Source organism: Oncorhynchus nerka, linkage group LG11 (assembly GCF_034236695.1).
Source record: "Oncorhynchus nerka isolate Pitt River linkage group LG11, Oner_Uvic_2.0, whole genome shotgun sequence".
In the NCBI taxonomy this organism is placed as follows: Eukaryota; Metazoa; Chordata; class Actinopteri; order Salmoniformes; family Salmonidae; genus Oncorhynchus; species Oncorhynchus nerka.
In genome coordinates, this window is record NC_088406.1 from 54,007,973 (window position 1) to 54,033,679 (window position 25,707).

At 44.3% G+C, this 25,707-nt stretch overlaps 1 protein-coding gene across 4 annotated transcripts in view; it reads right to left on the reverse strand.

The window, feature by feature from the left end:
- Nucleotides 1–4,878: 4,878 nt before the first annotated feature.
- LOC115137150 (NADPH--cytochrome P450 reductase-like) overlaps nucleotides 4,879–25,707 on the reverse strand; it is a 45,001-nt gene continuing 24,172 nt past the window's right edge. For all 4 annotated transcript variants that reach the window (XM_029673258.2, XM_029673259.2, XM_029673257.2 and 1 more), the window contains exons 3-16: nucleotides 24,145–24,193; nucleotides 13,268–13,396; nucleotides 12,236–12,385; nucleotides 11,650–11,774; nucleotides 11,238–11,327; nucleotides 11,019–11,117; nucleotides 10,646–10,762; nucleotides 10,360–10,478; nucleotides 9,826–10,007; nucleotides 9,235–9,384; nucleotides 8,264–8,531; nucleotides 7,932–8,077; nucleotides 7,366–7,451; nucleotides 4,879–7,215 (exon numbers count right to left, since the gene is read on the reverse strand). In XM_029673258.2, the coding sequence (XP_029529118.1) occupies nucleotides 7,071–7,215; nucleotides 7,366–7,451; nucleotides 7,932–8,077; nucleotides 8,264–8,531; nucleotides 9,235–9,384; nucleotides 9,826–10,007; nucleotides 10,360–10,478; nucleotides 10,646–10,762; nucleotides 11,019–11,117; nucleotides 11,238–11,327; nucleotides 11,650–11,774; nucleotides 12,236–12,385; nucleotides 13,268–13,396; nucleotides 24,145–24,193 (1,855 nt within the window). In that variant the 3' untranslated portion in view covers nucleotides 4,879–7,070. The remainder of the gene's footprint in view (nucleotides 7,216–7,365; nucleotides 7,452–7,931; nucleotides 8,078–8,263; nucleotides 8,532–9,234; nucleotides 9,385–9,825; nucleotides 10,008–10,359; nucleotides 10,479–10,645; nucleotides 10,763–11,018; nucleotides 11,118–11,237; nucleotides 11,328–11,649; nucleotides 11,775–12,235; nucleotides 12,386–13,267; nucleotides 13,397–24,144; nucleotides 24,194–25,707) is intronic.

The window sequence follows — 25,707 nt, forward strand, 5'->3', positions numbered from 1 at the left end:
CAATGCTTTTGGGACCACCACCTGCCACCTCTCCTCCCGTAGCTGACTCCTTCCATGCCCGCTGTAGCACGCCATCAGCCAGCCGCAGTCTCTCAAACTTTGACCACAACCCTTTGGTCGCGAGTGAGAGCGCTGTCACCTCTTCCCATGGTGGCCTCACCTGCGCCTCTACCCACTGTAGCACTGGCTGTAGGTCTGTGTCCCGTCCCTGCTGCTGCCGCCATTCAGCCACGTCGACAGTCTGCAGCTCACAGCAGACAGGTCCGCTCGCCCGACACACTGTGGCACAGACACCCTCCTCTGCCCGCAGCTCTCTCTCCCGTCCCTCTCTCCGTTCACAGTGGCGGCAGCCGTCTGCAGTACAGGGCCGACGGGACATGGCGTCGGCGTTGAGTGGCGTGCCCCTGCCCTGTGCACCACCGTGAAGTCATACGGCTGAAGCTCCTCCAACCAGCGTGCCACCTGCCCCTCTGGCTCTCTGAAAGACATGAGCCACTGGAGAGCAGAGTGGTCAGTCCTTACAGTAAAGGGCAGACCACCCAGGTAGTACTTGAAGTGTTTGACGGAAGCCACAACAGCCAAGAGCTCCCCGCCGGGTGACACAGTAGCGGCGCTCATGTTTGTCAAATGTTTTGCTGAAGTACGCCACCACTCTCTCCCCTCTGGCCCCACCTGGGCCAGCACCCCACCCATGCCCACATTGCTCGCCTGTGTCCAGGATAAAGGGCAAGGTAAGGTCAGGGGGCGAGCACGGGGCCTCGATCAGTGCACGTTTGAGGGTGTTGAACGCCTCCTCACACTCCACTGTCCAAGTGAAAGCCTTGTCCTTCGGCAGCAGGCGGTTCAGTGGAGCAGCAACGCTGAGAAGCCCCGTACAAACCTCCTGTAGTACGAGGCCAGGCCCAGGAAGCTCTTCAGCTGACGCTGGTCGGTGGGGGTGGGCCAGTCTCTGACAGCCCCTACCTTGTCCTCCATGGTGCTGATCCCCTCCTTCCCCACTAGGTGGCCCAAGAAGGACACCTCTCTCCTCATGAAGTGGCACTTCTCGGGGTGGAGCTTCAGACCTGCGGCAGCCACCCTCTCCAGCACACGCCGTAGCGCCCCAGGGCTGACTGGAAGGAGCTGCCATGGGCCAGGATGTCATCGAGGTATACCAGACACTGCTGTCGGGGATGCCATCCAGCACCCTGTCCATCAAACGCTCAAAAGTAGCTGGAGCGTTGCACAGGCCAAAGCACAGGACCTTGAACTGCCAGTGTCCTCTGTTAGTGGAGAACGCAGTTTTGGCTCTGGCCTCTGGGGAGAGGGGCACCTGCCAGTAGCCACTGCGGAGGTCTAGTGAGGAGAACCAGGAGGACCCCCTAACCAGGTCCAGCGACTCATCGATACGTGGTATGGGGTATGAGTCCTTCCTGGTTACCTCATTCAGCCGCCTGTAGTCCGCACAGAACCTCAGCTTGCCCCCTTCTTCGGAACCATGACGACTGGCGCCGCCCAGGGGCTGTCTGAGGGCTCAATGAAGTCTGCCCGCTGCATCTCCAACACAGCCTTGTCTGCCGCCTCCTGGCGTGCCAGCGGGATACGGCGGGGACGCATCTTGATGGGTCGAGCATCACCTGTGTCGATCTCATGCTGCACCAGAAGAGTCTGACCCACCTCTTCCTCACTCAACGCAAAGCTGTCTCTGAATTCAAACAGCAACTGCCACAACCGTTCCTCCTGCCCAGGGCCCCTGCTCAGGGTCAAGACCAACACAGTTCCTCCCCCATATCTCCCTCACTGCAGACAGTGTCCTCTCCTCTCCCATCTGGGGTAGCTGGGCTGGGGGGGTGCGGCCCGGGCTCACAGAGGGCTGTGTCATGGAGGTAGCTGGGGGAATGTAACACACCGCCGTAGGTGACAGGGGGACTGGGGAAAAGTCACACACAGCTGTGGGGAGGGGGCGCAGCCATGAGTCTCTGCTGCTTTAACTGTTGGAGTAAAGGGTTTGTTGGGTTGAGTGAATGTGACATTAGGGGGGGCCATGGTGACTTCCGTCCCTCCCTGGAAGCTCAGTGTGCCCCTATTTAGGTCTAACTGGCAGCCTGTGCTCCTAAGAAAGTCCAACCCCAGGATACAAGGGTCCTGCACAGCCGCCACCCACACAGGATGACGCACAGTCCTGCCCCTACTGTCAGAGTCATTATTCCCTTCCCTTTCATGGGTGCCAGCTCACCTGTGACTGTGCGGAGCTGCACAGTTGTAGGCTCACACTGAGTCCAACCTGGCACAATATCTGGCCTCACCAGGGTTACTGTGGACCCAGTGTCCACCAGGGCGGAGCAGGGCACCCCTCCACAGTGACAGGGACATGACAAAAGTCCCCAACACAGGTCCGGCCCACCACAACAACAGGCTCCATCCGCTGCCCTCGTCTGCTTCTGGGGAAGTGGAGCCTTGCTTCCCGTCTGTGCCGGTGGGCTCCTCCTGAAGATGATGGTGGTTGGGATAGAAAGCCAGGGGTCCGCACTACCCGGTCTATGCGGACCCCGAGCCGTTCCCTGAGCTCTGGGGGACATGGGGCAATCTCGGCGCAGATGGCCTGGCTGGCCACAACCCCAGCAGACCCTGGGACCAGGGCTTGTGTTTCGTGCCGCCTGTAGCGACACAGCCCGAATGAGTTCTGTCATTTCGGCCACCCAAGCAGGCTTTTCCGGCTCCGGGCTGCTCTGCCCCCCAGCTCGCACAGAGGGTGTGTCTCCCTGCACCCCCACCAAAGCCCCAGCTGAAGCCCCAGCCCACACCAGCTCCCTCTCCAAAGCCATCTCCAAGGCTGTCTGCAATGACTCAGGATGAGCCAGCTGGGTCTGTATGCGCAGCTCCGTAGGGAGAGCGCCTGTATGAACTGGTCCCGTGCTAGCTCGCTCTGCACGGAGGGGGCATGTGAGCATATGCCCGCCGAGAGAGGCTCTCAATGTCATTAGCTAGCACCCGTAGAGGCTCTCCAGGCTGCCTGCGTCTATTCCTCAGTTCGGAGCGCAGTAGCCCGGGCTGTACACACTGTCCATAGCGCCTCCTCAGTGCTCCCACTAGAGCACCATAATCATGCCTGTCCTCGGGGCTAATCAATATCAAACAGGCCAGAGCTTCATCCGTGAGGCATAAAGCCAACTGCAGTGCCCTTTCTTCATCCGACCACCCCCTAAAATGAGCTAACAGTTCAAACTGAGCATGAAAAGCTTCCCAATCCGCCTTACCGGAATACTTCGGGGTCTTAACAGATACGGACGCAGCCGGAAACTGGGCGCCGCCATGTTTGTTTACATCCTGAGCCCCAGATTCCTCGTCACGCCGCGTCGACGCCGCCACTTCGGTCCGCCCACCAGAATCCGCGCGAAATACACTCGACGAAGCACTCCTGCCCGCTTCAGCCGCCATCACTCTAACGTCCTCCCTCAAGCGGCCTCTGCGCTCCGACGCCCTGGCGATCTCCTCAGACAGAACCCCCGACGTCCATTCACACGCACCTCCTTGGCCATAATCGTCCCCTACCTCCACCTTCACTTTCGGATTCCCTCGAAGCATTTTCAATCCCCGTTCTCACCTACGGTAGCTAGCCACATAAGTCAGCTAGCTAGCTGGCTAACTTGTATCAACGTTTTTACTTCTGACACCAATGTAATGACCTGACTAGATCATAAATGAACAATTGTCCAGACAGAGGCTTGAGTTTGCGAATTGACGGTTTATTGAACCAACTTTAACACAGGCTACTGTTTGGGCCGTAGCACACGCCAAATAGATGACAGATAACCCACAAGCCAATCGTGACCTTCTCTTGTGAAGCCCAGACGTAAGAGAGAGAGAACAAAGGCTGAACCTGGTCTTAACTTCCAATGCCCAACCCCCCTCCACGCCACTCCGCCAACCACCAGGATGCCCGGCATCAGAACATTCCAGGCATTCCCGTGATTGGCAGATAGCAGGTTGATTGACATGTCGGACCCCGCGAACACCGGGTACTGGTCAGTACACACAACCACCTCCTAGCCTAGCACATAACACACAGCTGTCTGTGCGGGTCGCTACAGTATCTTTGACTCAACAACCAGAAATACATGAGTTTAGCTTTCTTTAAAGGGAAGTTCACTCATTTTTCAAGTGGACCTATATATTCAACCTTTCTGTGCTTGTAGTTTATACCCAAACAGCTTCTTTTTTTAAATATTTTGTTTTGAGGGATTTTTTAGAGAGACAATTGGTTGTCTCATTTTTCTGAGTCCAAAATAACTCATATTACATCCAAATCTCATAATGTCTCTGCACTCAATTATTTATTTTTTCCACTGTGCCACACATCCATGTTTGAATGATGCTCTTTACAATCAAAATATGGACAGTAGAACATTCTTTCCAAAAAATTGTGCAGAGACATCCAGAATGATTTCTGATGTAATTGGAGTTGATTTGGAGTGTTTTATAACATGCTTATAATGCATTGTAGTCTATGGGAAGTGATGACAAAACAAAATATAAAAAACTGTTTGGGAGATCAACTACAAACCCAGAAAGAGTAACAATAAAGCCACATGTAAAAACGTCCCCTTTAAAGAAACAAAATCTCTATATATTTCTGGTTATCAAAGTTAGCCGATTGATCCTGCTTTGTAGTATACCCCCTTGTTGACCTTTTGTGTGTGTAATATACTTAAATTGATACTAGTTGTGACCAGTTATTATGCCTGTTCATCTCTGGTAAAGGGTAGGGCCTCCATCCATCAAACATACTTTAATCCATCTGGTCGTCTTGCATCCATCCATCCTTCCATTTAATAATTGAAAATAGCAATTCAATTTCATTTTCAAAAATGTTATCAGATTAACAGGACATGAACAAACTTGACTATTTATTCAATATGTTTTATTCATTTTAAAAAGACATGCCAAGTTACATTCATTCAGTTGAGACACATATTACTTTATCAAATGGAATGTGGACAAAAAAAGTAACAGGAATGGAATTAATCTTTTCACAGAACATGTTTTCACTCCAATATTTTTGAAAAATGTCAGTGAAGTGAACAAAGGATGCCAAATTTAAAATGGGAGACAGTTGAAGAGGTGGTAGAAAATAAATCTCGACAAGTTTGAGCAGCATCCGTCACATTTAACACCCATACATAAGTGTGATATATCATCCAGTACTTACACTGATTAGTGTGCAATAGTACAAAGAATATGAAACAAAGTTGACACTCAAAGCCAACTAGCTGTAGAAATCTACATTCTCAGGGCACAGTGTTAGGTTTGCATGATAAAAAAAAAACATGTATATTTGAATGCTTGCTACTACGTGTTCAATTTTTGTTTCATCGTAAACTGGATAATGCTGAGTATTTAAGTAGAGATATGCATATTATTTACTCATCCCCCCTTTCAGGCTTACTTGTTTTTTCTATGTCAACCATTTGCATTGCATTGCCATTTGTTTTGTCACCAAAGCCCCATATACTACCCATCACTGCGACTGGTAATGCTTTCGTTGGCTGGCCACTACATATTCGTCGCCAAACCCACTGGCTCCAGGTCATCTATAAGTCTTTGTAAAGCCCCACCTTATCTCAGCTTACTGGTCACCATAGCAGCACCCACCCCTAGAACGCGTCCCAACAGGTATATTTCACTGGTCATCCCCAAAGCCAACACTTCCTTTGGCCGCCTTTCCTTCCAGTTCTCTAATGCCAATGACTGGAACGAATTGCAAAAATCACTGAAGCTGATCTCCCTCTCCAACTTTATACATCAGCTGTCAGAGCAGCTTACTGATCACTGTACCTGCACACAGCCAATCTGTAAATTGCACACCCAACTACCTCATCCCCATATTATTACTTACCCTCTTGCTATTTTGTATCTCTACTTGCACATCAATCACTCCAGTGTTAGTGATAAATTGTACCTGTAATTATTTCACCTCTATGGCCTATTTATTGCCTTACGTCCTTACTCTTCTACATTTGCACACACAGTACATAGATTTTTCTATTGTGTTATTGACTGTACGTTTATGTGTAACTGTGTTGTTTTTGTCACACTGCTTTGCTTTATCTTGGCCAGGTGGCAGTTGTAAATGAGAACTGGCCTACCTGGTTAAATAAAGGTAAAATGAAAAAAATTGGTAATTTATTTTTGCATCATGTATACAAATTCTACAGGGAACCTAAAAATCATTTTCATTGATATTTATATTTAACAAAGGCAGTCTTGTGGAAAATAAAAGCTAATCATTTCTCCTCAATAGAGGGATTGACTACTTATTTACAACATACTTTTTTCATGCCTTGCTAAAGGTTACTGTGATTGATTAGAAATGTACAGTAACATCCTCATTGCATAAAAGGCTATATACCCCTAAACAAACACTAATATTTTCAGTTACTGATTTCGGAGACAAAAAGATCTCACCTTTTATTTCACAAATCAAAAATATTTATAATGTATTCTGAATACACTTTTAATACCCAGATTAGGTAGGTCAACTTCCTAAAGAAAAGACTTGCACTGTATGAGTTTTGTATATAAGCCCACCCCCCCACTTTGCACCGTACAATTATGTACAGCTATAATATATTATCTCACTCACGATGTCGACAAATGTGATACTACATTTGACACTGCCAAACTGATGGCCGACTGACATAAAATGTCCAATCAGAATGGAGGATAACCAACCATTATTGTGGTGCAAGAGTGCTTGTGTTGCTCCATGGAAATAAAACAACCAGAGATGACAGCAGCGATATCCTTCCCCAGTGGTCACAAATCCTGGTCCCAGAGAGCTACAGGGTGTGTAGGCTTTTATTCCAGCACGGCACAAACACACCCATCTGAACTAATCAAGGTCATGATGATAAGCCAATCAATAGAATCAGACATTTTAGTGCTTGGCGGAAACAAAAGCCGGCACACCCGGAAGCTCTCCAGTACCAGGGTTGGTGACCCATTATAACCATTACTGACACAAACTGGCACAAATAACAATGCAAGTTTAAAAACAAACAAACATAGGATGTGGTTGCATCCTAGGGGTTTTAGCTCCAGACGTCCTGCGAGTAACGTCCCTTGGTCATCAGTTTCTTGATGTAGTCGGTGGCCTGAGTGCGTGTCATGCCGCCCAGCTCCTCTGCTATCTCATAGAAAGCTGTCTGCACATCCCTGGCCATGTTCCGCGCATCCCTAAAAACAGGAGCATTTCTCTAAGATATTTGTCTTTTAACCCTTGGAGGATTTTGTGAATTCAGGAGTGCTTTCAAGAAATATGTCAACTCAATTTCTATCAACTTTATTGCCAAGGGGCAAATGTTACTGGAGAAGATCCTTCCTTACCCGCAGATGTATATGTGTGCGTTGTCTGTGTGGATCTGCCTCCACAGGTCCTCCTTGTTGGTCCTCAGGAGATGCTGCACGTACACCTGGAGAGACGGTGAGAGGAAAGAGAGATCTGTCATCCTCTTGAGTTTCCAGTCTCCTTCAAACAAAAAACTGATCTTGCAAAGAAACGTGTTCCTCTTTCCTTATGAGGTGAGGCAGCACAAACTCAATCCCTCAGGTATTCTCTGAGGGATAGCCTAGGACTGTATGGAGTATGTGTTGACCGTCCCCACTAATAGTACACCTAATGGTACAGAATCAGACAGGTATAGATAAAAGGTCTATACTACCAACAACCATGATCGGCAACACTCAAGAACGCTATGGAAATATGAGTACAATTTTGTCTTGGTGTCCCAACTGCAGGGTGTGTAGGCTCAGAAAACAATATGGCTGTATGGTGGTCTATGACTATCTAGTCAATAAACATGTCATATTCTAGCTACCAGAAAAGTATTGTTCACCATTTTAAATAAATGTTTTTTTAAATAACTAATGAACAACTAATAAAACAAGTATACCTTTTGCTCTTGGTCCCGAGAGAAAGCGACGTTGAGCTTCGTGATGACACCCGTCTTTTCAGCCTCCTCCAAATCCTCCTGGTACAGATAGTCTTCGTTCTTGTGCCTGCAGCCAAAGTACAAGACCGTCTCCCCCACCTCCTTGCCTACAGGAAAAAGCAGACCAATTGGCTTACTTGTATCCATACAAGACAGTTAAGGTGCTTTATTTTAGTCAATGTCACACAGAACATGACAACTCCTAAAGAAAGACTATGCAGCATAACAAACCATCAGGAAATCGACACTTACACAAACATTTCCATGCTTCTATTACGGTGTCTACCATGTACCTTGCTCTTTGAGCCACCCTCGCTCCTGGATGAAGCCCATGAAGGGAGCGATGCCGGTCCCAGGACCGACCATGATGACTGGGTTGCTGGCCTTGAAGGGCAGGCGGAACTGAGACTTGCGGATGTACATGGGGACTGTGGACTTGTGGCCGTTGTCCACAACCAGTTTGTTCTTCAGCCAAGTGGTGGCCACTCCCTTGGTGAGGCGCCCCGTTTTAGTCGTGTACTCCACCAGCACAGCACAGATGTGGATGCTATTGGGGTGGACCTAGAAAGAGAAGGCATCATTAACCACTGTTTTTAGAACACACTATTGACCTACAATGGACGCTTCAAAGGTCCAATGCAGCTATTCTCAATTAAAATAAATCAAAAATAGCTTCTTAGAAAATACCAATATGTCAAACAAGAATTTTGCTAGGACTGTCTGGAAGTGGTTTGAGTGGAGAGGGGAAAACTGAAAATGTGCTGTTATTGGCAGAGAGGTTTGGAATTTATTGGGCTATTAACGAACTTACCGGATGGTGATGTCACCATGGAAGGCCAAAACTCCCTCCCACAAAACAGGCCGGAATTTTAGGCTCTCTTTTCAAACAGCTCTTACACTAAAAGGGAATTAACATAATTGTCCCACTTTCAAAGTATTATTCCAACCTCAGTGTGGAAATATATATATAAAACACAGGATGATAATGTTTTTTTGACTGCATTGGGCCTTTAATAAAACTTGGTCATTTGACATTATCTGAATATACTTCCTAGTGGAAGACAGCATCCGCTAAATAACTATTGTAAATGTAACATGAAAAATAACTGTATTGACATAGGAGGAGCTAGGGTGTGGGGTCATTAGGGGTGATGTACTGGGGTATATTTACTAGAAATCATACGAAATAAATGCCTGTTTAGTTTTTTTCTGTTGCAAAACGTTTTGCTACAATGCATGGATACACCCCTGTATATAGGCTCACTTTGGAGGAGGAGGCAATGGAGTAGTAGCGGGCCTGCAGGCGGGGCATGAGCTCACACAAGTGGTCGATGGGAGGCCGCAAGGATGGCAGATCCTCCAGGATGGCCAGGATGTTCCTGTTGTCTTCCAGCACAAAACTCTGGTACAGAGCCTAGTGGAGACCACAACAACAACAACACTCAGCTGGGATAACATGGAGTAGGTAGAAGTTGCCCTTAACCACTGATCTGTAGTCAGGAATCTGAGATACACGAGGGTCGGATATATTTACCATTCTCAAAAATTGGTTAAGATTGGAGTTTAAATTATCCTAGATCTTTGTTTAGCGGAAACCTTTCACATGGTGTTATAGGCTTATCAAGGTTGGGGTCAATTTCATTTAAATTCAGTCAGGAAGTACATTTAAATCCTTATTCCAATCTTTCTCAATGCTTTCTCAAGTTTGCTTCCTGAATTGACATTGAATTGACCCCAAATCTGAAGCTTAAGCATACTTTCCCACTACCAATAACCCATCTTCGGTATGTGGAGGTAATCTTGACTACTTTGATTCAAATAGGAGTAGAGTTAACACAGTCTCAGAGCCACACACCTTGCCCTCGGGAGCAGATGAGGCCATCTTGCGCATGTTCTCCTGGTCCTTGGGGTCAGTGGCGTACTGGGCCAGCTCATACAGGACGTTGGTGCGAGGCGGATGGATGATGTCCAGGTAGTGGGTCAGAGCCGTACGGTAGGTGGTGGGGCAAGGGAATGGGTGCTTCTTATTGGACTCCTCTGATAAACGGCATCAGATAACATCACATTAACATTGGTTATACATTAAGGGACAGTTTCCCAGACATAGATTAAGCCTAATCTTGAACTAAAAAGTAATCTCAATTAAGCTTTTTATTTTTAGTCCAGGACTAGGCTTAATCTGGGTACGGCAAGCCAAACCTAAGACTTAAGAGTAATAAGACAGTTGGTGAATACACAAAACTTTCTTCTGCTTCAAAAAAAGTCAATACAGTGAGAGTAACATTTCAAGAGATGTCCAAACAGAATGTGTGTGTTTAAGGATCTTCAAAAGACATTGCGAGATATTCGGAGGACTGAGTCAAGGTGTTGCGTCAGGTCAGTGCCGTACCATCAAGGTTATTGAGAGAAATAACCATATCAAGGTCCACGCCAAGGATCTGTCCCAGCTTGTTCACGATTGCTGTGTCATTGGTGGGATATACGGCAACGTGGTCTCCCGACTCATATCTACAAAGACAGAATGACAAAGGGTTTTTTCAAGTAATCTTTCCACTATGTGAAAAGGCATAATTTCATCCAAGAAGTGTAGCCTATTCCTTTTAAGGAAATATTGTCTGGGAGGTAGAGATAGATTGGTAACTATACAGAGACAAAGTTACGTCTCTCTCTCTTACCTAATCTTGGAGCCTGTAATGTCGACTTCAAGGTGCATGAGATGCCTGTTGCCTGCTTTGTTGAGCTTGCGGTTAACAATGACTGGAGCCAGGAAGGGGTTTTTTGCATCAAAAGGCCTGGGGGAAAAGGATCAATAGAATTTCAAACCAGTGAACTGTGCACATCAGCATGCAGAGACAACATAAGGTAAATCATAGAGGCGAACATAGATGGATGAAGCAGTGTTGCGCTTCAGCATTCCAACAAAGAAATCCCCTTTAGCTCCACTAGGGGGCAGTAATACTGGTTTTGAGTGAGATCTATAAAACATGAATTAAACTCTGTAGCAGATATTGTAATGACAAATGAAGATGATGGGGTAAAATAACTCACGGTTTCTGGGTCTCAAAGCTCTTCAGACACCCAAACTCTCCTGTGTAGACCTTGTTCATGTTGATGTCATTGTGCTCCTTGAGCTCGTACTGACGAATGCTAATGTAGAGCGAGAGGGCCTACAGTTAATCTGCAAATCACTCCTTCCATACTCTTTGTGTATGTGAATTGTGGAGGGAAATCTTTCATGTAAAAAATACAATAAATTGGGCTAAGTACCTGGAGTCCTCTCCTGAAGCCTCCACTCCAAAGTGCTCGCACATGGCTGGCCAGAACTGCTCCCTCCATGTCACAAAGTCCTCCTCCAGGCTGAACAATGTAAAGAAGCAGAAAACACCCTCTTATTTTGATCCCGACATCAGGGGTCTGAAAACATCGGTCACACTTTGATTCGGGAGTAATCCAAGGTTATGTACCAATTATTTCTCCTTCCTCACAAAGTGTGCACTCGTTCACTTCCCTTCACTGATTTGAAAGGAAATTGCTGGTATAAGAAATATGGTGGAAGCTTCCATTAGCCCATGCCTCCACTAAATGCAATGCCTTTAGATTTGTGGGAAGTAGTAAACAAGTGCACTCTTCAGGATAAAGGAGATATTGGGACGCACCCCTCCGACGCAGCCTCACTCACTTGCCGTCGTCATCTCCCATGCCCAGGTCGAAGACCCTCTTGGCTCCCAACTCCTCCAGCCTCTTGTCCACATACGCACCCATGGCATTGTAGTGTTCATATGTCTTGTTACCCAACGCAAACACCTGCAAGGAGAGTCAACATCATGTCAACATCAGTTAATTTAAAACACAAGACACACAGAGACATGCACACACACTGAATGCAAGCTCCCGCAGCTCGTACATAGTGAAAGTTTATCATCTTCCACTCAGTGTAATTAATGCTGTCTTTCTAGTCTAGGACAGAAAGACAATGGCAGGGAGCGAAAGGAGCCCAAGTGACCTTTCAGAGTGCCTGGCCAGATTCACTTAAGTCAGAAGTTAAATACTTCACCCCATTGAGGGCAGGACCGTTGGATCGACCCCAACAACGCCCAACCAGCCAGGATGGCACGCATGTCAGCTATGGCCGAAGCCAGAATTCAACCATACACATAAAGCCTATTTTTTGCATGTTGTCATTACGTTTTTCTAGGACAAACTCTGTCCCTGATTATGAATGACGGGGAGGAGAAAGAGAGCGAGAGAGACAAAGAGATACTCACGGTGTAGTTGACTCCATTCAGTTCCCCGTCACTCTCCTGCAGCCAGTCATAGAAGTCCTGGGCATTGTCCGTGGGATCTCCCTCTCCGTACGTGGCCATGCAGAAGATGGCCAGGGAGTTGTCAATCTCAGCCAGACGGGACAGCTCACACTGTGAATTAAAAGATGCCAGGACATTATAGAGATTTGCTATTACACATGCTGTATGCCATTCAGGGCACTAGTAGCTTTTCAATTTTTTTTTTCAATTTTTTGACTCAAGAGACTAATACTGATCTGTGCTATAAAGCCTGTGTAAAAAGCAAACAAACCATGACTGAAGCGAATCCTGGACCAGTGTGAGTTGCGGGTCCAAGACCCAGGACCAGAGTACCAGGTTATTGTGATGCGACAACACGAGTCGCATGGTACTTTTTGCCCGTTGTAAACAAGCTAGCTTGCTAACGTCAGGTAGAATGCAAAAAATCGCACCCTAAAGCGGTTATTATCAGGTCTTGTGAAAATACTGTAATGACCTGACTAGATCATAAATGAACAATTGTCCAGACAGAGGCTTGAGTTTGCGAATTGACGGTTTATTGAACCAACTTTACACAGGCTACTGTTTGGGCCGTAGCACACGCCAAATAGATGACAGATAACCCACAAGCCAATCGTGACCTTCTCTTGTGAAGCCCAGACGTAAGAGAGAGAGAACAAAGGCTGAACCTGGTCTTAACTTCCAATGCCCAACCCCCCTCCACGCCACTCCGCCAACCACCAGGATGCCCGGCATCAGAACATTCCAGGCATTCCCGTGATTGGCAGATAGCAGGTTGATTGACATGTCGGACCCCGCGAACACCGGGTTCTGGTCAGTACAACACAACCACCTCCTAGCCTAGCACATAACACACAGCTGTCTGTGCGGGTCGCTACAATACAATAGTTGTAAAATTCTCAAACGAGCCAGGAAACTGGGTACCGAATTTCAACGCCCTAAAAGCGTTCCTTTGAACTATATAATCCCTGATATAGAAATGTCGTTAGTTACCATGTCGTATTCCTCGGGGTCGGCTGCCATACCCTTCATACCGTAGCGCTGCGCGTCTTTGGACAGCCGGTTGGCAAACTCCTCGCCCGTGCCCGTCTGAGAGCCGTAGAATACCACAATGTTCCTACCCTGGAGAGGGAAATAGCAGCAACAGTTGGAATGAGGGCCAGGAGTTTTTTTACTGACCACATGACCTGGAGCCAGGAAAAAAAACTCCAGGCCATACTTATAACCAAATCCCAACCCACCCTGCTGCCATTCAACTTTTTTCTGTCCAATAACGAGGTAAAATATTACATAATACAAGTTAGAGCATTGTGTTCTGTGATAGAATAAATACACTAGGAATAGATTCCTAATATTGAGTTGCACCCCCCCTTTTGCCCTCAGAACAGACTCAATTCGTCGTAGCATGTACTCTACAAGGTGTCGAAAGCAGGGATTCTGGCCCATGTTGACTTTAATGCTTCCCACAGTTGTGTCAAGTTGGATGGTGGTCCATTCTTGACACATACAGGAAACTGTTGAGCGTGAAAAACCCAGCAGCGTTGCAGTTCTTGACAAACCGGTGCGCCTGGCACTTACTACAATAGCCCGTTCAAAGGCTCCAAAATCTTTTGTCTTGCCCATTCACCCTGTGAATGGCACACATACATAATCCATGTCTCAATAGAGTACCACAGTATGAGTCATAATACCCATAAAAACAGTGGTCAAACAGGTAAATAGTTGTTATTCCAATAGTTATTCCACCATTAATTTCTCTCACTGGAAATATTAGAAACACAAAAAATAAGGGTTTAGTGAAGGCTTACTCTGGCGTGACGTTTTGATAACCATTTAAATCTCTCTAGGACAAGCTGACTTATCAATATATTAACCTGTATTTAAAGTAATCCTTCTCACCCCCCCCCCCCTTAAAAGACTTAGATGCACTATTGTAAAGTGGCTGTTCCACTGGATGTCATAAGGTGAAAGCACCAATTTGTAAGTCGCTCTGGATAAGAGCGTCTGCTAAATGACTTAAATGTAAATGTAATGTATTTACCCCCCAAAAATGAAATAGTAATTAGCTGCTAATGTGGCTATCATAAAGAACTACAAATGCCACGATCTGGACGAGACTGCCGAATCGATTCAAAGGTAAGAATCTCTGGATTAACTATGTTAGCTAAATGTACTATTTGTAGTTGTATTTATTAAGGATCCCCATTAGCTGCAAAATAAGGCAGTTTATACAATTTCAAAAACATTACAATACATTCACAGATTTCACAACACTGTGGGCCCACAGGCCCCTACTCCACCACTAACACATACAGTTGAAGTCGGAAGTTTACATACACTTAGGTTGGAGTCATTAAAACTTGTTTTTCAACCACTCCACAAATGTCTTGTTAACAAACTATAGTTTTGGCAAGTCGGTTAGGACATCTATGTGCATGACACAAGTAATTTTTCCAACAATCGTTTACAGACAGATTACTTCACTTATAATTCATTGTATCACAATTCCAGTGGGTCAGAAGTTTGCATACACTAAGTTGATGGTGCAGTTAAGCAGCTTGGAAAATTCCAGAAAATTATGTCCTGGCTTTAGAAACTTCTGATAGGCTAATTGACATCCTTTGAGTCAATTGGAGGTGTACCTGTGGATATATTTCAAGGCCTACCTTCAAACTCAGTGCCTCTTTGCTTGACATCATGGGAAAATCAAAATAAATCAGCCAAGACCTCAGAAAACAATTGTAGACCTCCACAAGTCTGGTTCATCCTTGGGAGAAATTTCCAAACGTCTGTACAAACAATAGTACACAAGTATAAACACCATGGGACCACACAGCCGTCATACCGCTCAGGAAAAGATGCGTTCTGTCTCCTAGAGATGCACGTACTTTGGTGCGAAAAGTGCAAATCAATCCCAGAACACCAGCAAAGGACATTGTGAAGAAGCTGGAGGAAACAGGTACAAAAGTATCTATATCCACAGTAAAACGAGTCCGATATCGACATAACCTGAAAGGCCACTCAGCAAGGAAGAAGCCACTGCTCCAAAACCGCCATAAAAAAACAGACTATGGTTTGCAACTGCACATGGGGACAAAGATCATACTTTTTGGAGAAATGTCCTCTGCTCTGATGAAACAAAAATATAACTGTTTGGCCATAATGACCATCGTTATGTTTGGGGGAAAAGGGGGAGTCTTGCGAGCCGAAGAACACCATCCCAACCGTGAAGCACGGGGGTGGCAGCATCATGTTGTGATGTGCTTTGCTGCAGGAGGGACTGGTACACTTCACAAAATAGATGGCATCCTGAGACAGGAAAGTTATGTGGATATATTGAAGCAACATCTCAAGACATCAGTCAGGAAGTCAAAGCTTGGTCGCAAATGGGTCTTCCAAATGGACAATGACCCCAAGCATACTTCCAAAGTTGTGGCAAAATGGCTTAAGGACAACAAAGTCAAGGTATTGGAGTGGCCATCACAAAGCCCTGACCTCAATCCCATAGAACATTTGTGGGCAGAACTGAAAAAGCGTGTGCGAGCAAGGAGGCCAACTAACCTGACTCAGTTACACCAGCTCTGTCAGGAGGAATGGGCCAACATTCACCCAACTTATTGTGGGAAGGTTATGGAAGGCTACCCAAAATGTTTGAACCAAGTTAAACAATTTAAAGGCAATGCTACCAAATACTAATTGAGTGTATGTAAACTTCTGATCCACTGGGAATGTGATGAAAGAAATAAAAGCTGAAATAAATAATTCTCTACTATTATTCTGACATTTCACATTCTTAAAATAAAGTGGTGATCGTAACTGACCCAAGACAGGGATTTTTACTAGGATTAAATGTCAGGAATTGTGAAAAACTGAGTTTAAATATATTTGGCTACGGTGTATGTAAACTTCAGACTTCAACTGTATCTACAGTACAAAATCCATGTGTACGTGTGTGTATAATGCATATGTTATTGTGTGTGTGTGTGTGTGTGTGTGTATGTCTGTTTGTGTTCCTTCACAGTCACCGCTCTTCCATAAGGTGTATTTTTATTGTTTGTTTTTTTACTGCTTGCTTCAGTTACTTGATGTGGATTAGAGTTCCATGTAGTCATGGCTCTATGTAGTACTGTGCACCTCCCATAGTCTGTTCTGGACTTGGGAACTGTGAAGAGACCTCTTGTGGCATGTCTTATGGGGTATGCATGGGTATCTGAGCTGTGCACCAGTAGTTCAAACTAGGGTTGCAAATTTTGGGCAATATTCAGAGGTGGAAACTTTCTGTGGAAATTATCAGGAATATATGGGAATTAAAACTTCTTACGGCTAGGGGTTCAGCTAGCGGCAGCCCTCGACAACATTCCGCTGAAAAGGCAGCACGCGAAATTCAAAAATATTTTTCCGAAACATGGAACTTTCATACATTAACAAGTGCAATACACCAAATGAAAGAAACTTCTTGTTAATCTACCCATCGTGTCCGATTTCAAAAAGGCTTTACAGTGAAAGCACATCATATGATTATGTTAGGTCAGAGCCGAGTCACAAAAACACACACAGCCATTTTTCCAGCCAAAGAGAGTTGTCACAAAAAGCAGAAATATAGATAAAATTAAATCACTAACCTTTGATGATCTTCATCAGATGACACTCATAGGACATCATGTTACACAATACATGTATGTTGTTCAATAAATGCATATTTATATAAAAAAATCTCAGTTTACATTGGCGCATTATGTTCAGTTATGTTTTGCTTCCAAAACATCCAGTGATTTTGCAGAGAGCCACATCAATTTACAGAAATACTCATAATAAACATTGATAAAAGATACAACTGTTATTCACAGAATTAAAGATGTACTTCTCCTTAACAGGAATATATTGGAATTAACAGAAATATATGCAAATTATTATTAATACCATTTAAATGTAGATGTTTTTTGCATTGGATATATTTACCATATCATATGGAGACAGAAACATAAACCTTTTAGCTTATTAATAATTGCAAATGATTAAATCCTTCCAATAGAAAAAAAAAATGATTTAGTTACGAATTGAACTTTAATTAAATGAGTTGACTCTTCATAAGGGATGATTTCACTGAACAACAAAAGAAAGGGAATATTGAATGATCCCCAATGATCCATCGCATCTCCCAAAAACATTTTCAACATACGTCTGTAAAATGGAGTCTAGAAATTAAAGCTTGGTTGTCTTCCTCTCAGGCTTCCATGTCTTCTCCCAGGACCTCCTCAATGTCCACCTCTTGAACATCAGACTAAGGTCTCATCTTCACTGTCACTTTCCAACCTTGTTGAGGATGGCTCGTTGTCAGGCTCAAAAAGCCAGAAATTTGCCTGGATGGCCACCAATTTTTCAACCCTTGTATTGGTCAGCCTGTTGCGTGCTTTGGTGTGTGTGTGTTTCCAAACAGTTACCAGTTGCGCTCTGAGGCGGCTGATGTTGGGATTTGGAGGATGATGGAGGCAACAGTGGAAAGAGCCTCAGATCCACAAAGTCCCTTCCACCAGGTGGCTGATGAGATATGTTGCCACAACTGCCATATTGCATCTCCATCACAAAGCCCTTGCTTGGAAGTGTGCTTCGCCAGACTGCCAAGAACCTTGCCCTCATCCAGGCCAAGGTGTCGAGACACGGTAGTGATGACACCATCGGCCTTGTTGATTTCTGCACCAGACAGTAAGTATGATCTTGCCAGCATACTTGGGGTCCAACATGTACACTGCAACGTGTATGGGTTTCATGCAGAAGTCTTCATGCTTTTTGATATATTTCAGAACCACAGTTTCCTCTGCTTGGACCAACAGTGGGCAGGGCATTACGGATTTCTTCTCTTACATCTGCAAGCAGAGTCTGAACATCAGACAGGGTGGCATTGTCTCCCTCAATCCAAGCAATGGCTACTGCTATATGTTTCAGTAGTTTCAGCCCGCTCCCCCAAAATACATAATCCAGGAGGATCTTCTTGATGGGGATGTCTGTATCAGCAGATGGTGATAAGGCCATTTCTTGGAAAGACTCCTTCCCCCCCAGGAGACTGTCAAACATGATGACAACACCACCCCCATGGGTGTTGCTGGGCAGCTTCAATGTGGTGCTCTTATTCTTCTCATTTTGCTTGGTGAGGTATATCGCTGCAATAACTTGATTACCCTTCACATACCTAACCATTTCCACGGCTCTCTTGTAGAGTGTATCCATTATTTTCAGTGCCATGATGTCCTTGAGGAGCAGATTCAATGCATGAGCAGCACTGCCAATGGGTGTGATGTGAGGGTAGTACTCCTCTACTTTAGACCAAGCAGCCTTCATGTTCCCAGAATTGTCTATCAACAGAGCAAATACCTTCTGTGGTCCAAGGTCATTGATGACTGTCTTCAGCTTATCTGCAATGTTGAGACCAGTGTGTCTGCTGTCCCTTGTGTCTGTGCTCTTGTAGAATACTGGTTGAAGGGTGGAGATGATGTAGTTAATTATTCCTTGCCCACCTACATTTGACCACCCATCAGAGATGATTGCAATGCAGTCTGTTTTCTCAATGATTTGCTTGACCTTCACATGAACTCTGTTGAACTCTGCACCCAGTGAATGAGTAGATAAAGCATGTCTGGTTGGAGGGGTGTATTTCTGGGTGAAGAACATTCAGAAATCTCTTCCAATACACATTGCCTGTGAGCATCACAGCTGAACAAGTTGCATACACAGCTCGAGCAAGACATTCATCAGCATTTCTCTCTCGTTCCTCCATTGAGTCAAAAAAACTTCTGATTGAAGGAGGACCATGAGCTGTTGCTATCGATAAGGTATCTGATTCATCATTTTCACCTTGAATAGAAGTAGAGGGACTTTTGTCAGAGGTTCCTTGTTGTGAGCGCTGTGGGAACTTTATGCACTTGGCCAGATGATTCTGCATCTTTGTTGCATTCTTCACATATGATTTGGCACAGTATTTGCAAATGTACACAGCTTTTCCTTCTACATTAGCTGCAGTGAAATGTCTCCACACATCAATCAGATAGTGCCCGTGGCATTTTCCTGTAAAGATTAGAAAATAATGAGAAAAATATATATATTTATACAATTCCATGTACAGATAAATAGTTTAGCAGTTAGATTAAACAACTCCTTTGTAAGATAAATGTTTTAAAATGAAACTTATGGGATTTTTATGAATAATGACTAAATTATGTCTACATTTAACGTAGAATTATAACTAAACAGAATACTATTCTGTCACTGTATGAATGTATGAATCTTATTATAATCATAACACTGAATATAATGGGTGTAGTTTTAGTTCTGAATTAGAACAAGGACTTTCTGTTCCTTGTTAGAAACGAATGGAGCTACAGTATCGTCAGACCGGCTGGAATATTGTGTTCCTTACAGGACATTCTGTCCCCACCCAGGGAGGGGAGAGACCTTGGGATTGTAGTAGGTTGTTTGACAGGTGGCAGACAATGTGAGAAGGCTTGTGAACTACACTGCTCAAAAAAATTAAGGGAACACTTAAACAACACAATGTAACTCCAAGTCAATCACACTTCTGTGGTGACCACAGACCACATCTCAGTTCCTATGCTTCCTGGCTGATGTTTTGGTCACTTTTGAATGCTGGCGGTGCTTTCACTCTAGTGGTAGCATGAGACGGAGTCAACAACCCACACAAGTGGCTCAGGTAGTGCAGCTCATCCAGGATGGCACATCAATGCGAGCTGTGGCAACAAGGTTTGCTGTGTCTGTCAGCGTAGTGTCCAGAGCATGGAGGCGCTACCAGGAGACAGGCCAGTACATCAGGAGACGTGGAGGAGGCCTTAGGAGGGCAACAACCCAGCAGCAGGACCGCTACCTCCGCCTTTGTGCAAGGAGGAGCAGGAGGAGCACTGCCAGAGCCCTGCAAAATGACCTCCAGCAGGCCACAAATGTGCATGTGTCTGCTCAAAAGGTCAGAAGCAGACTCCATGGGGGTGGTATGAGGGCCCGACGTCCACAGGTGGGGGTTGAGCTTACAGCCCAACACCGTGCAGGATGTTTGGCATTTGCCAGAGAACACCAAGATTGGCAAATTCGCCACTGGCGCCCTGTGCTCTTCACAGATGAAAGCAGGTTCACACTGAGCACATGTGACAGACGTGACAGAGTCTGGAGACGCCGTGGAGAACGTTCTGCTGCCTGCAACATCCTCCAGCATGACATCCTCCAACATCCTCCAGCATGGCGGTGGGTCAGTCATGGTGTGGGGTGGCATTTCTTTGGGGGGGGGCGCACAGCCCTCCATGTGCTCGCCAGAGGTAGCCTGACTGCCATTAGGTACCGAGATGAGCTCCTCAGACCCCTTGTGAGACCATATGCTGGTGCGGTTGGCCCTGGGTTCCTCCTAATGCAAGACAATGCTAGACCTCATGTGGCTGGAGTGTGTCAGCAGTTCCTGCAAGAGGAAGGCATTGATGCTATGGACTGGCCTGCCCATTCCCCAGACCTGAATCCAATTGAGCACATCTGGGACATCATGTCTCGCTCCATCCACCAACGCCCCGTTGCACCACAGACTGTCCAGGAGTTGGCGGATGCTTTAGTCCAGGTCTGGGAGGAGATCCCTCAGGAGACCATCCGCCACCTCATCAGGAGCATACCCAGGCGTTGGCACGTGGAGGGAGCCTCATTTTGACTTGTTTTAAGGACATTACATCAAAGGGATCAGCCTGTAGTGTGGTTTTCCACTGAGGTGACTCAAATCCAGACCTCCATGAGTTGATAAATTTGATTTCCATTGATAATTTTTGTGTGATTTTGTTGTCAGCACATTCAACTATGTAAAGAAAAAAGTATTTAATAAGAATATTTCATTCATTCAGATCTAGGATGTGTTATTTTAGTGTTCCCTTAATTTTTTTGAGCAGTGAATATTGCTATAGTATCTGAGAGGAGGGACATTTATGACGAAATGTGAGGTACCAATGTACCGGAAATAATAGGAAGAACGTTCCCGTGAATAAACATTTAACTATTGTACTATTGTAGACTGGGCCTCTGTCTGTCTTCATTTCTATCAGTATCCTACAAATCCTGATATAGCAGACTGAGTAGTTTAATTGAATTGGTTAATGAACACGAGAACTAAATTCTCCTGACAGAAACATATATGGAAACAAGTGAATTAACACTCCTCAGTTAGCAGGCTCAAGCAAGCTAAAACCCACATGGTAGCAAAAACGAACTAGCAGAAGTTGTTAACAAGTTAGAAATGATTTAAACACACTTTGCGTTAGGCTACTATTTACTAGTCAACAAAAAATAATATATGTCAAAGAAAATATATTCACCCCATCCAGTATTGTAATCAAAACTCACCAGAAAGCATCTAGTCCTTGGCTCAGACAGTGTAGTAGTGTGGGCTCAATAGCATCTCATTAGTGTGCAAGATCTTGAGAATCAGCTGTACATGTGATGGAAGAGTGCACTGCATATGTGATGGAAGAATGCACTGTGCATGGCGAGGGTTGCAATTCCATTGAATTGGGGATAGTTTAAACTAAATCTGCCACAAGACCTAGAATTGCCTTGTGTATCCCACAAAAAAAGGTTCACTGTTATAAGCTAACTTTTTTGATGAATTTAAGCAAAATTCCCAAAATTCCAGATCTTAACGTCCCATGGAAAATTTCCAGGAAAGTTTCCTACCCTTTGCAACCCTAGTTCAAACAGACAGTTCTGTGCATTGAACATGTCAATACCTCTCATACATACATGTAGTGATGAAGTCAATCTCGCCTCCACTTTGAACCATGCATATGATTAATGTTAGCTCCCTGTGTAAATCCAAGGGCCAGCTGTGCCTCTCTGTTCTGAGCCAATTGCAATTTTCCTAAATCCCTTTTTGTGGCACCTGACCACATGACGGAACAGTAGTCCAGGTGCGACAAAACTTGGGCCTGTAGGACCTGCCTTGTTGATAGTGCTGTTAAGAAGGTAGAGCAGCACTTTATTATGGACATACTCCCCATCTTAGTTGCATCAATATGTTTTGATCATGACAGTTTACAATCCAGTGTTACTTCAAGCAGTTTAGTCACCTCAACTTGCTCAATTTCCACATAATTTATTACAAGATTTAGTTGAGGTTTAGGGTTTAGTGAATGATTAGTCCCAAATACAATGCGTTTAGTTTTATAAATATGTAGGGCTAACTTATTCCTTGCCACCCACTCTGAAACTAACTGCAGCTCTTTGTTGAGTGTTGCAGTTATTTCAGTCGTTGTATAGTGTTGAGTCATTCGTATATATAGACACACACTTTACTCAAAGCCAGTAACATGTCATTAGTAAAGATTGAAAAAAGTAATGGGCCTAGACAGCTGCCTTGGGGAATTCCTGATTCTACCTGGATTAAGCTGGATAGGCTTCCATTAAAGAACACCCTCTGCGTTCTGTTAGACAGGTAACTCTTTATCCATAATATAGCACGGGGTGTAAAGCCATAACACTTACGTTTTTCCAGCAGCAGACTATGATCGATAATGTCAAAAGCCACACTGAAGTCTAACAAAACAGCCCCCCCAATCTTTTTTAAAATCAATTTCTCTCAACCAATCATCAGCCATTTGTGTAAGTGTTGTGCTTGTTGAATGTCCTTCCCTATAAGCATGCTGAAAGTTTGTTGTCAATTTGTTTACTGTAAAATAGCATTGTATCTGGTCAAACACTATTTTTTCCCAAAAGTTTACTACGGGTTGGTAAAAGGCTGATTGGTTGGCTATTTGAGCCAGTAAAGGGGGCTTTGCTATTCTTAGGTAACGGGAATGACTTTTGCTTCACTCCAAGCCTGGGGCACACACTTTCTAGTAAGCTTAGATTGAAGTAATGGCAGATAGGAGTGGCAATATATCCGATGGATCTGGATACTGCTTTCAAGCTAATTTCTGCAGCATTAGCAAAGATGTGATGAATACATGCTGATGATTTCCTTCCTGTGCAGGAATTTGATGCTAATTAGCATTTTCGAACCTGAGAGTAAATTGAACCGAATATATTGATAAAAATCACCTTGTCCGAGAGAGATGTACATGGTTATCAAATGTCACGCCAGGGTGAGCCTACATGAAGCACAACCTTTATTTTAAGTGTTTCTAAAATCCCCTATTGGTATTATGGCTATTTTCACACCTCCAGTGTTGGGCTCTATGGTCTCAAGGCTTAGAAATCTTTCTTTAATCAGTCTCCTCCCCTTCCTCTACAATGATTGAAGTGGATTTAAGAAGTAACATCAATAAGGGATCATAGCATTCTATGTCATGGAAAGAACAGGTCTTCTTTATGATTTGTATACTCTGTATGTCACCATTCATGGTTCCCATGATAAATCATTAGACAGTGAGCAACAGAGACAAGACAAAATGATGGCGTAAAATACCATCATTATTTTATTTATTTCATCTTCTGATATCTGGGGACTTTGCAGCCAAATCACACTTGCTTACTCAAGCCTATATCAATTTCTCAAGATCAGCTAGTAACGTTACTGCGCAGACCTAGGTTCAAATGCAATTTGAAATCTTTCAAATACATTTAGCATTTGCTCTTTTCTGCCTGGATTGCCAGATGGCCATGGTTTTCACCTTTTCGACAATTCTATTGACTATTGTACCAGAAAAGCTCAATCCAGCCCAGAACATATTTCAAATTATTTAAAATAGCATTTGAACCCAGGTCTGGACTGAGGAGTCCAGAGGATCCACTGCAATCCGTCAAGCTGTCCTCTAGCTAAGAACCATTATGTAAAGCCAGTCTAGTAGCTTGACCATTGTCCTTCCCACCCCCAATATACCGTAAAATAGAAAAACACTAACTGTTTTCTTCATCTTCTCAATAAAACTAGTCTCTCGAGTAGAAGGTGCTCTGAAAGAAAAAGAAGACAAATGTTATGTACTTTCAAAGTCTATTGAGAAAATCATACAATGAAAAATCATTCTTTCACCACTATATGCTGGGACATTAAACACTGCAAATCAATGATGCTTTTCACAAACAAGAAAAGCACATGCCTGGTACAGGGACGATCACTTTTCACACTAATAGTTTCACATGATGAACATTAATAGGAATGTTACAAGCATGTCATTGGAGGACCTTCACACTTTCCTATAGCCTGGTTGCCAGATCGGTTTGTGTTTCAGCCAACATTGCTTGGCATGACAGTGAACACCACAACAGAGGAGTTGGCTAAAAGAATGCCAGGCTATCTTGTTTAAGAACCTATTCTCACTACGAGAGACTGCCAAGAGAGTGAGAAAATACCCTCGGCTAGACCTTTTACTGCAATGTAAACTTGTTAACTTGTCATATCTTCGACCGCTGCTTCCGGAGGCAGCGCATGTCACTGGCCCGATTGTCTGATCTTCATGTCTTAAAGTAATGATGGACTGTCGTTCCTCTTTGTTTATTTCAGCTGTTCTTGACATAATATGGATGGTCCACAAATTAACTTTTAACAAGGAACACCTGTTAATTGAAATGCATTCCAGGTGACTAACTCATGAAGCTGGTTGAGAGAATGTCAAGTGTGCAAAGCTCTCATCAAGACAAAGGGTGGCTACTTTGAAGAATCTCAAATATATTTTGATTTAACACTTTTGTTTACAACATGATGTTATTTCATAGTTTATGTCATCCCTATTATTCTAGAATGTAGAAAATAGTAAAAATATAGAAAAACCCTGGAATGAGTAGGTGCGTCCAAACTTCTGACTGGTACTGTATTTCAAAAAGTGAGGCTATCACATTTTGTACCATATGCCACAGTCTAAAGAGAGACTGTACTTCCTGATTTGGCCTCGTTTTAGATTTGGTCATTAAGAAATGCAAACGGCCATGACTGAATTCAAACCTGAGTTGGTTTCGTGTGTGTGTGTGTTCGCAGGTGGGACACCTCAGCTGGTGTGCGACTGTGACAAAATTGGTTTGACTTTGGATAGCCTCTCTCTTTGGATAGCCTAGTCGGGGCTAGTTAGGAACCATCAAATTTCCCAATGTAAATGAGACAATATGTTCATGTTGCACACCATTTAGTTGTCATTAAAAGCTTTCAATATTTGTATATACATGTTTACTATATTAGTTACAATGTTTTAAAGTCATTGAAATTTGGAGCCATTGGAATTTTAACATTGTCCCATAGGGATATCCAAAGTCAACCCACAATTACCACAGGCATTCTGATCGGGGTGTGCAGCTGCACTTGTCGTGGAGAATTGTCTCAGAAATACAATACTCTTACAAGAACTTGTGAATTCAATACACACTTTAATACAAAGTAGCAAAACTGAGCACTTCCATGGAAGGACCCTATCACAAACATAACAGGGCCGAGCCCCTCCATGGAAAGAGACTAAATTCTCATATTACAGAGTCCT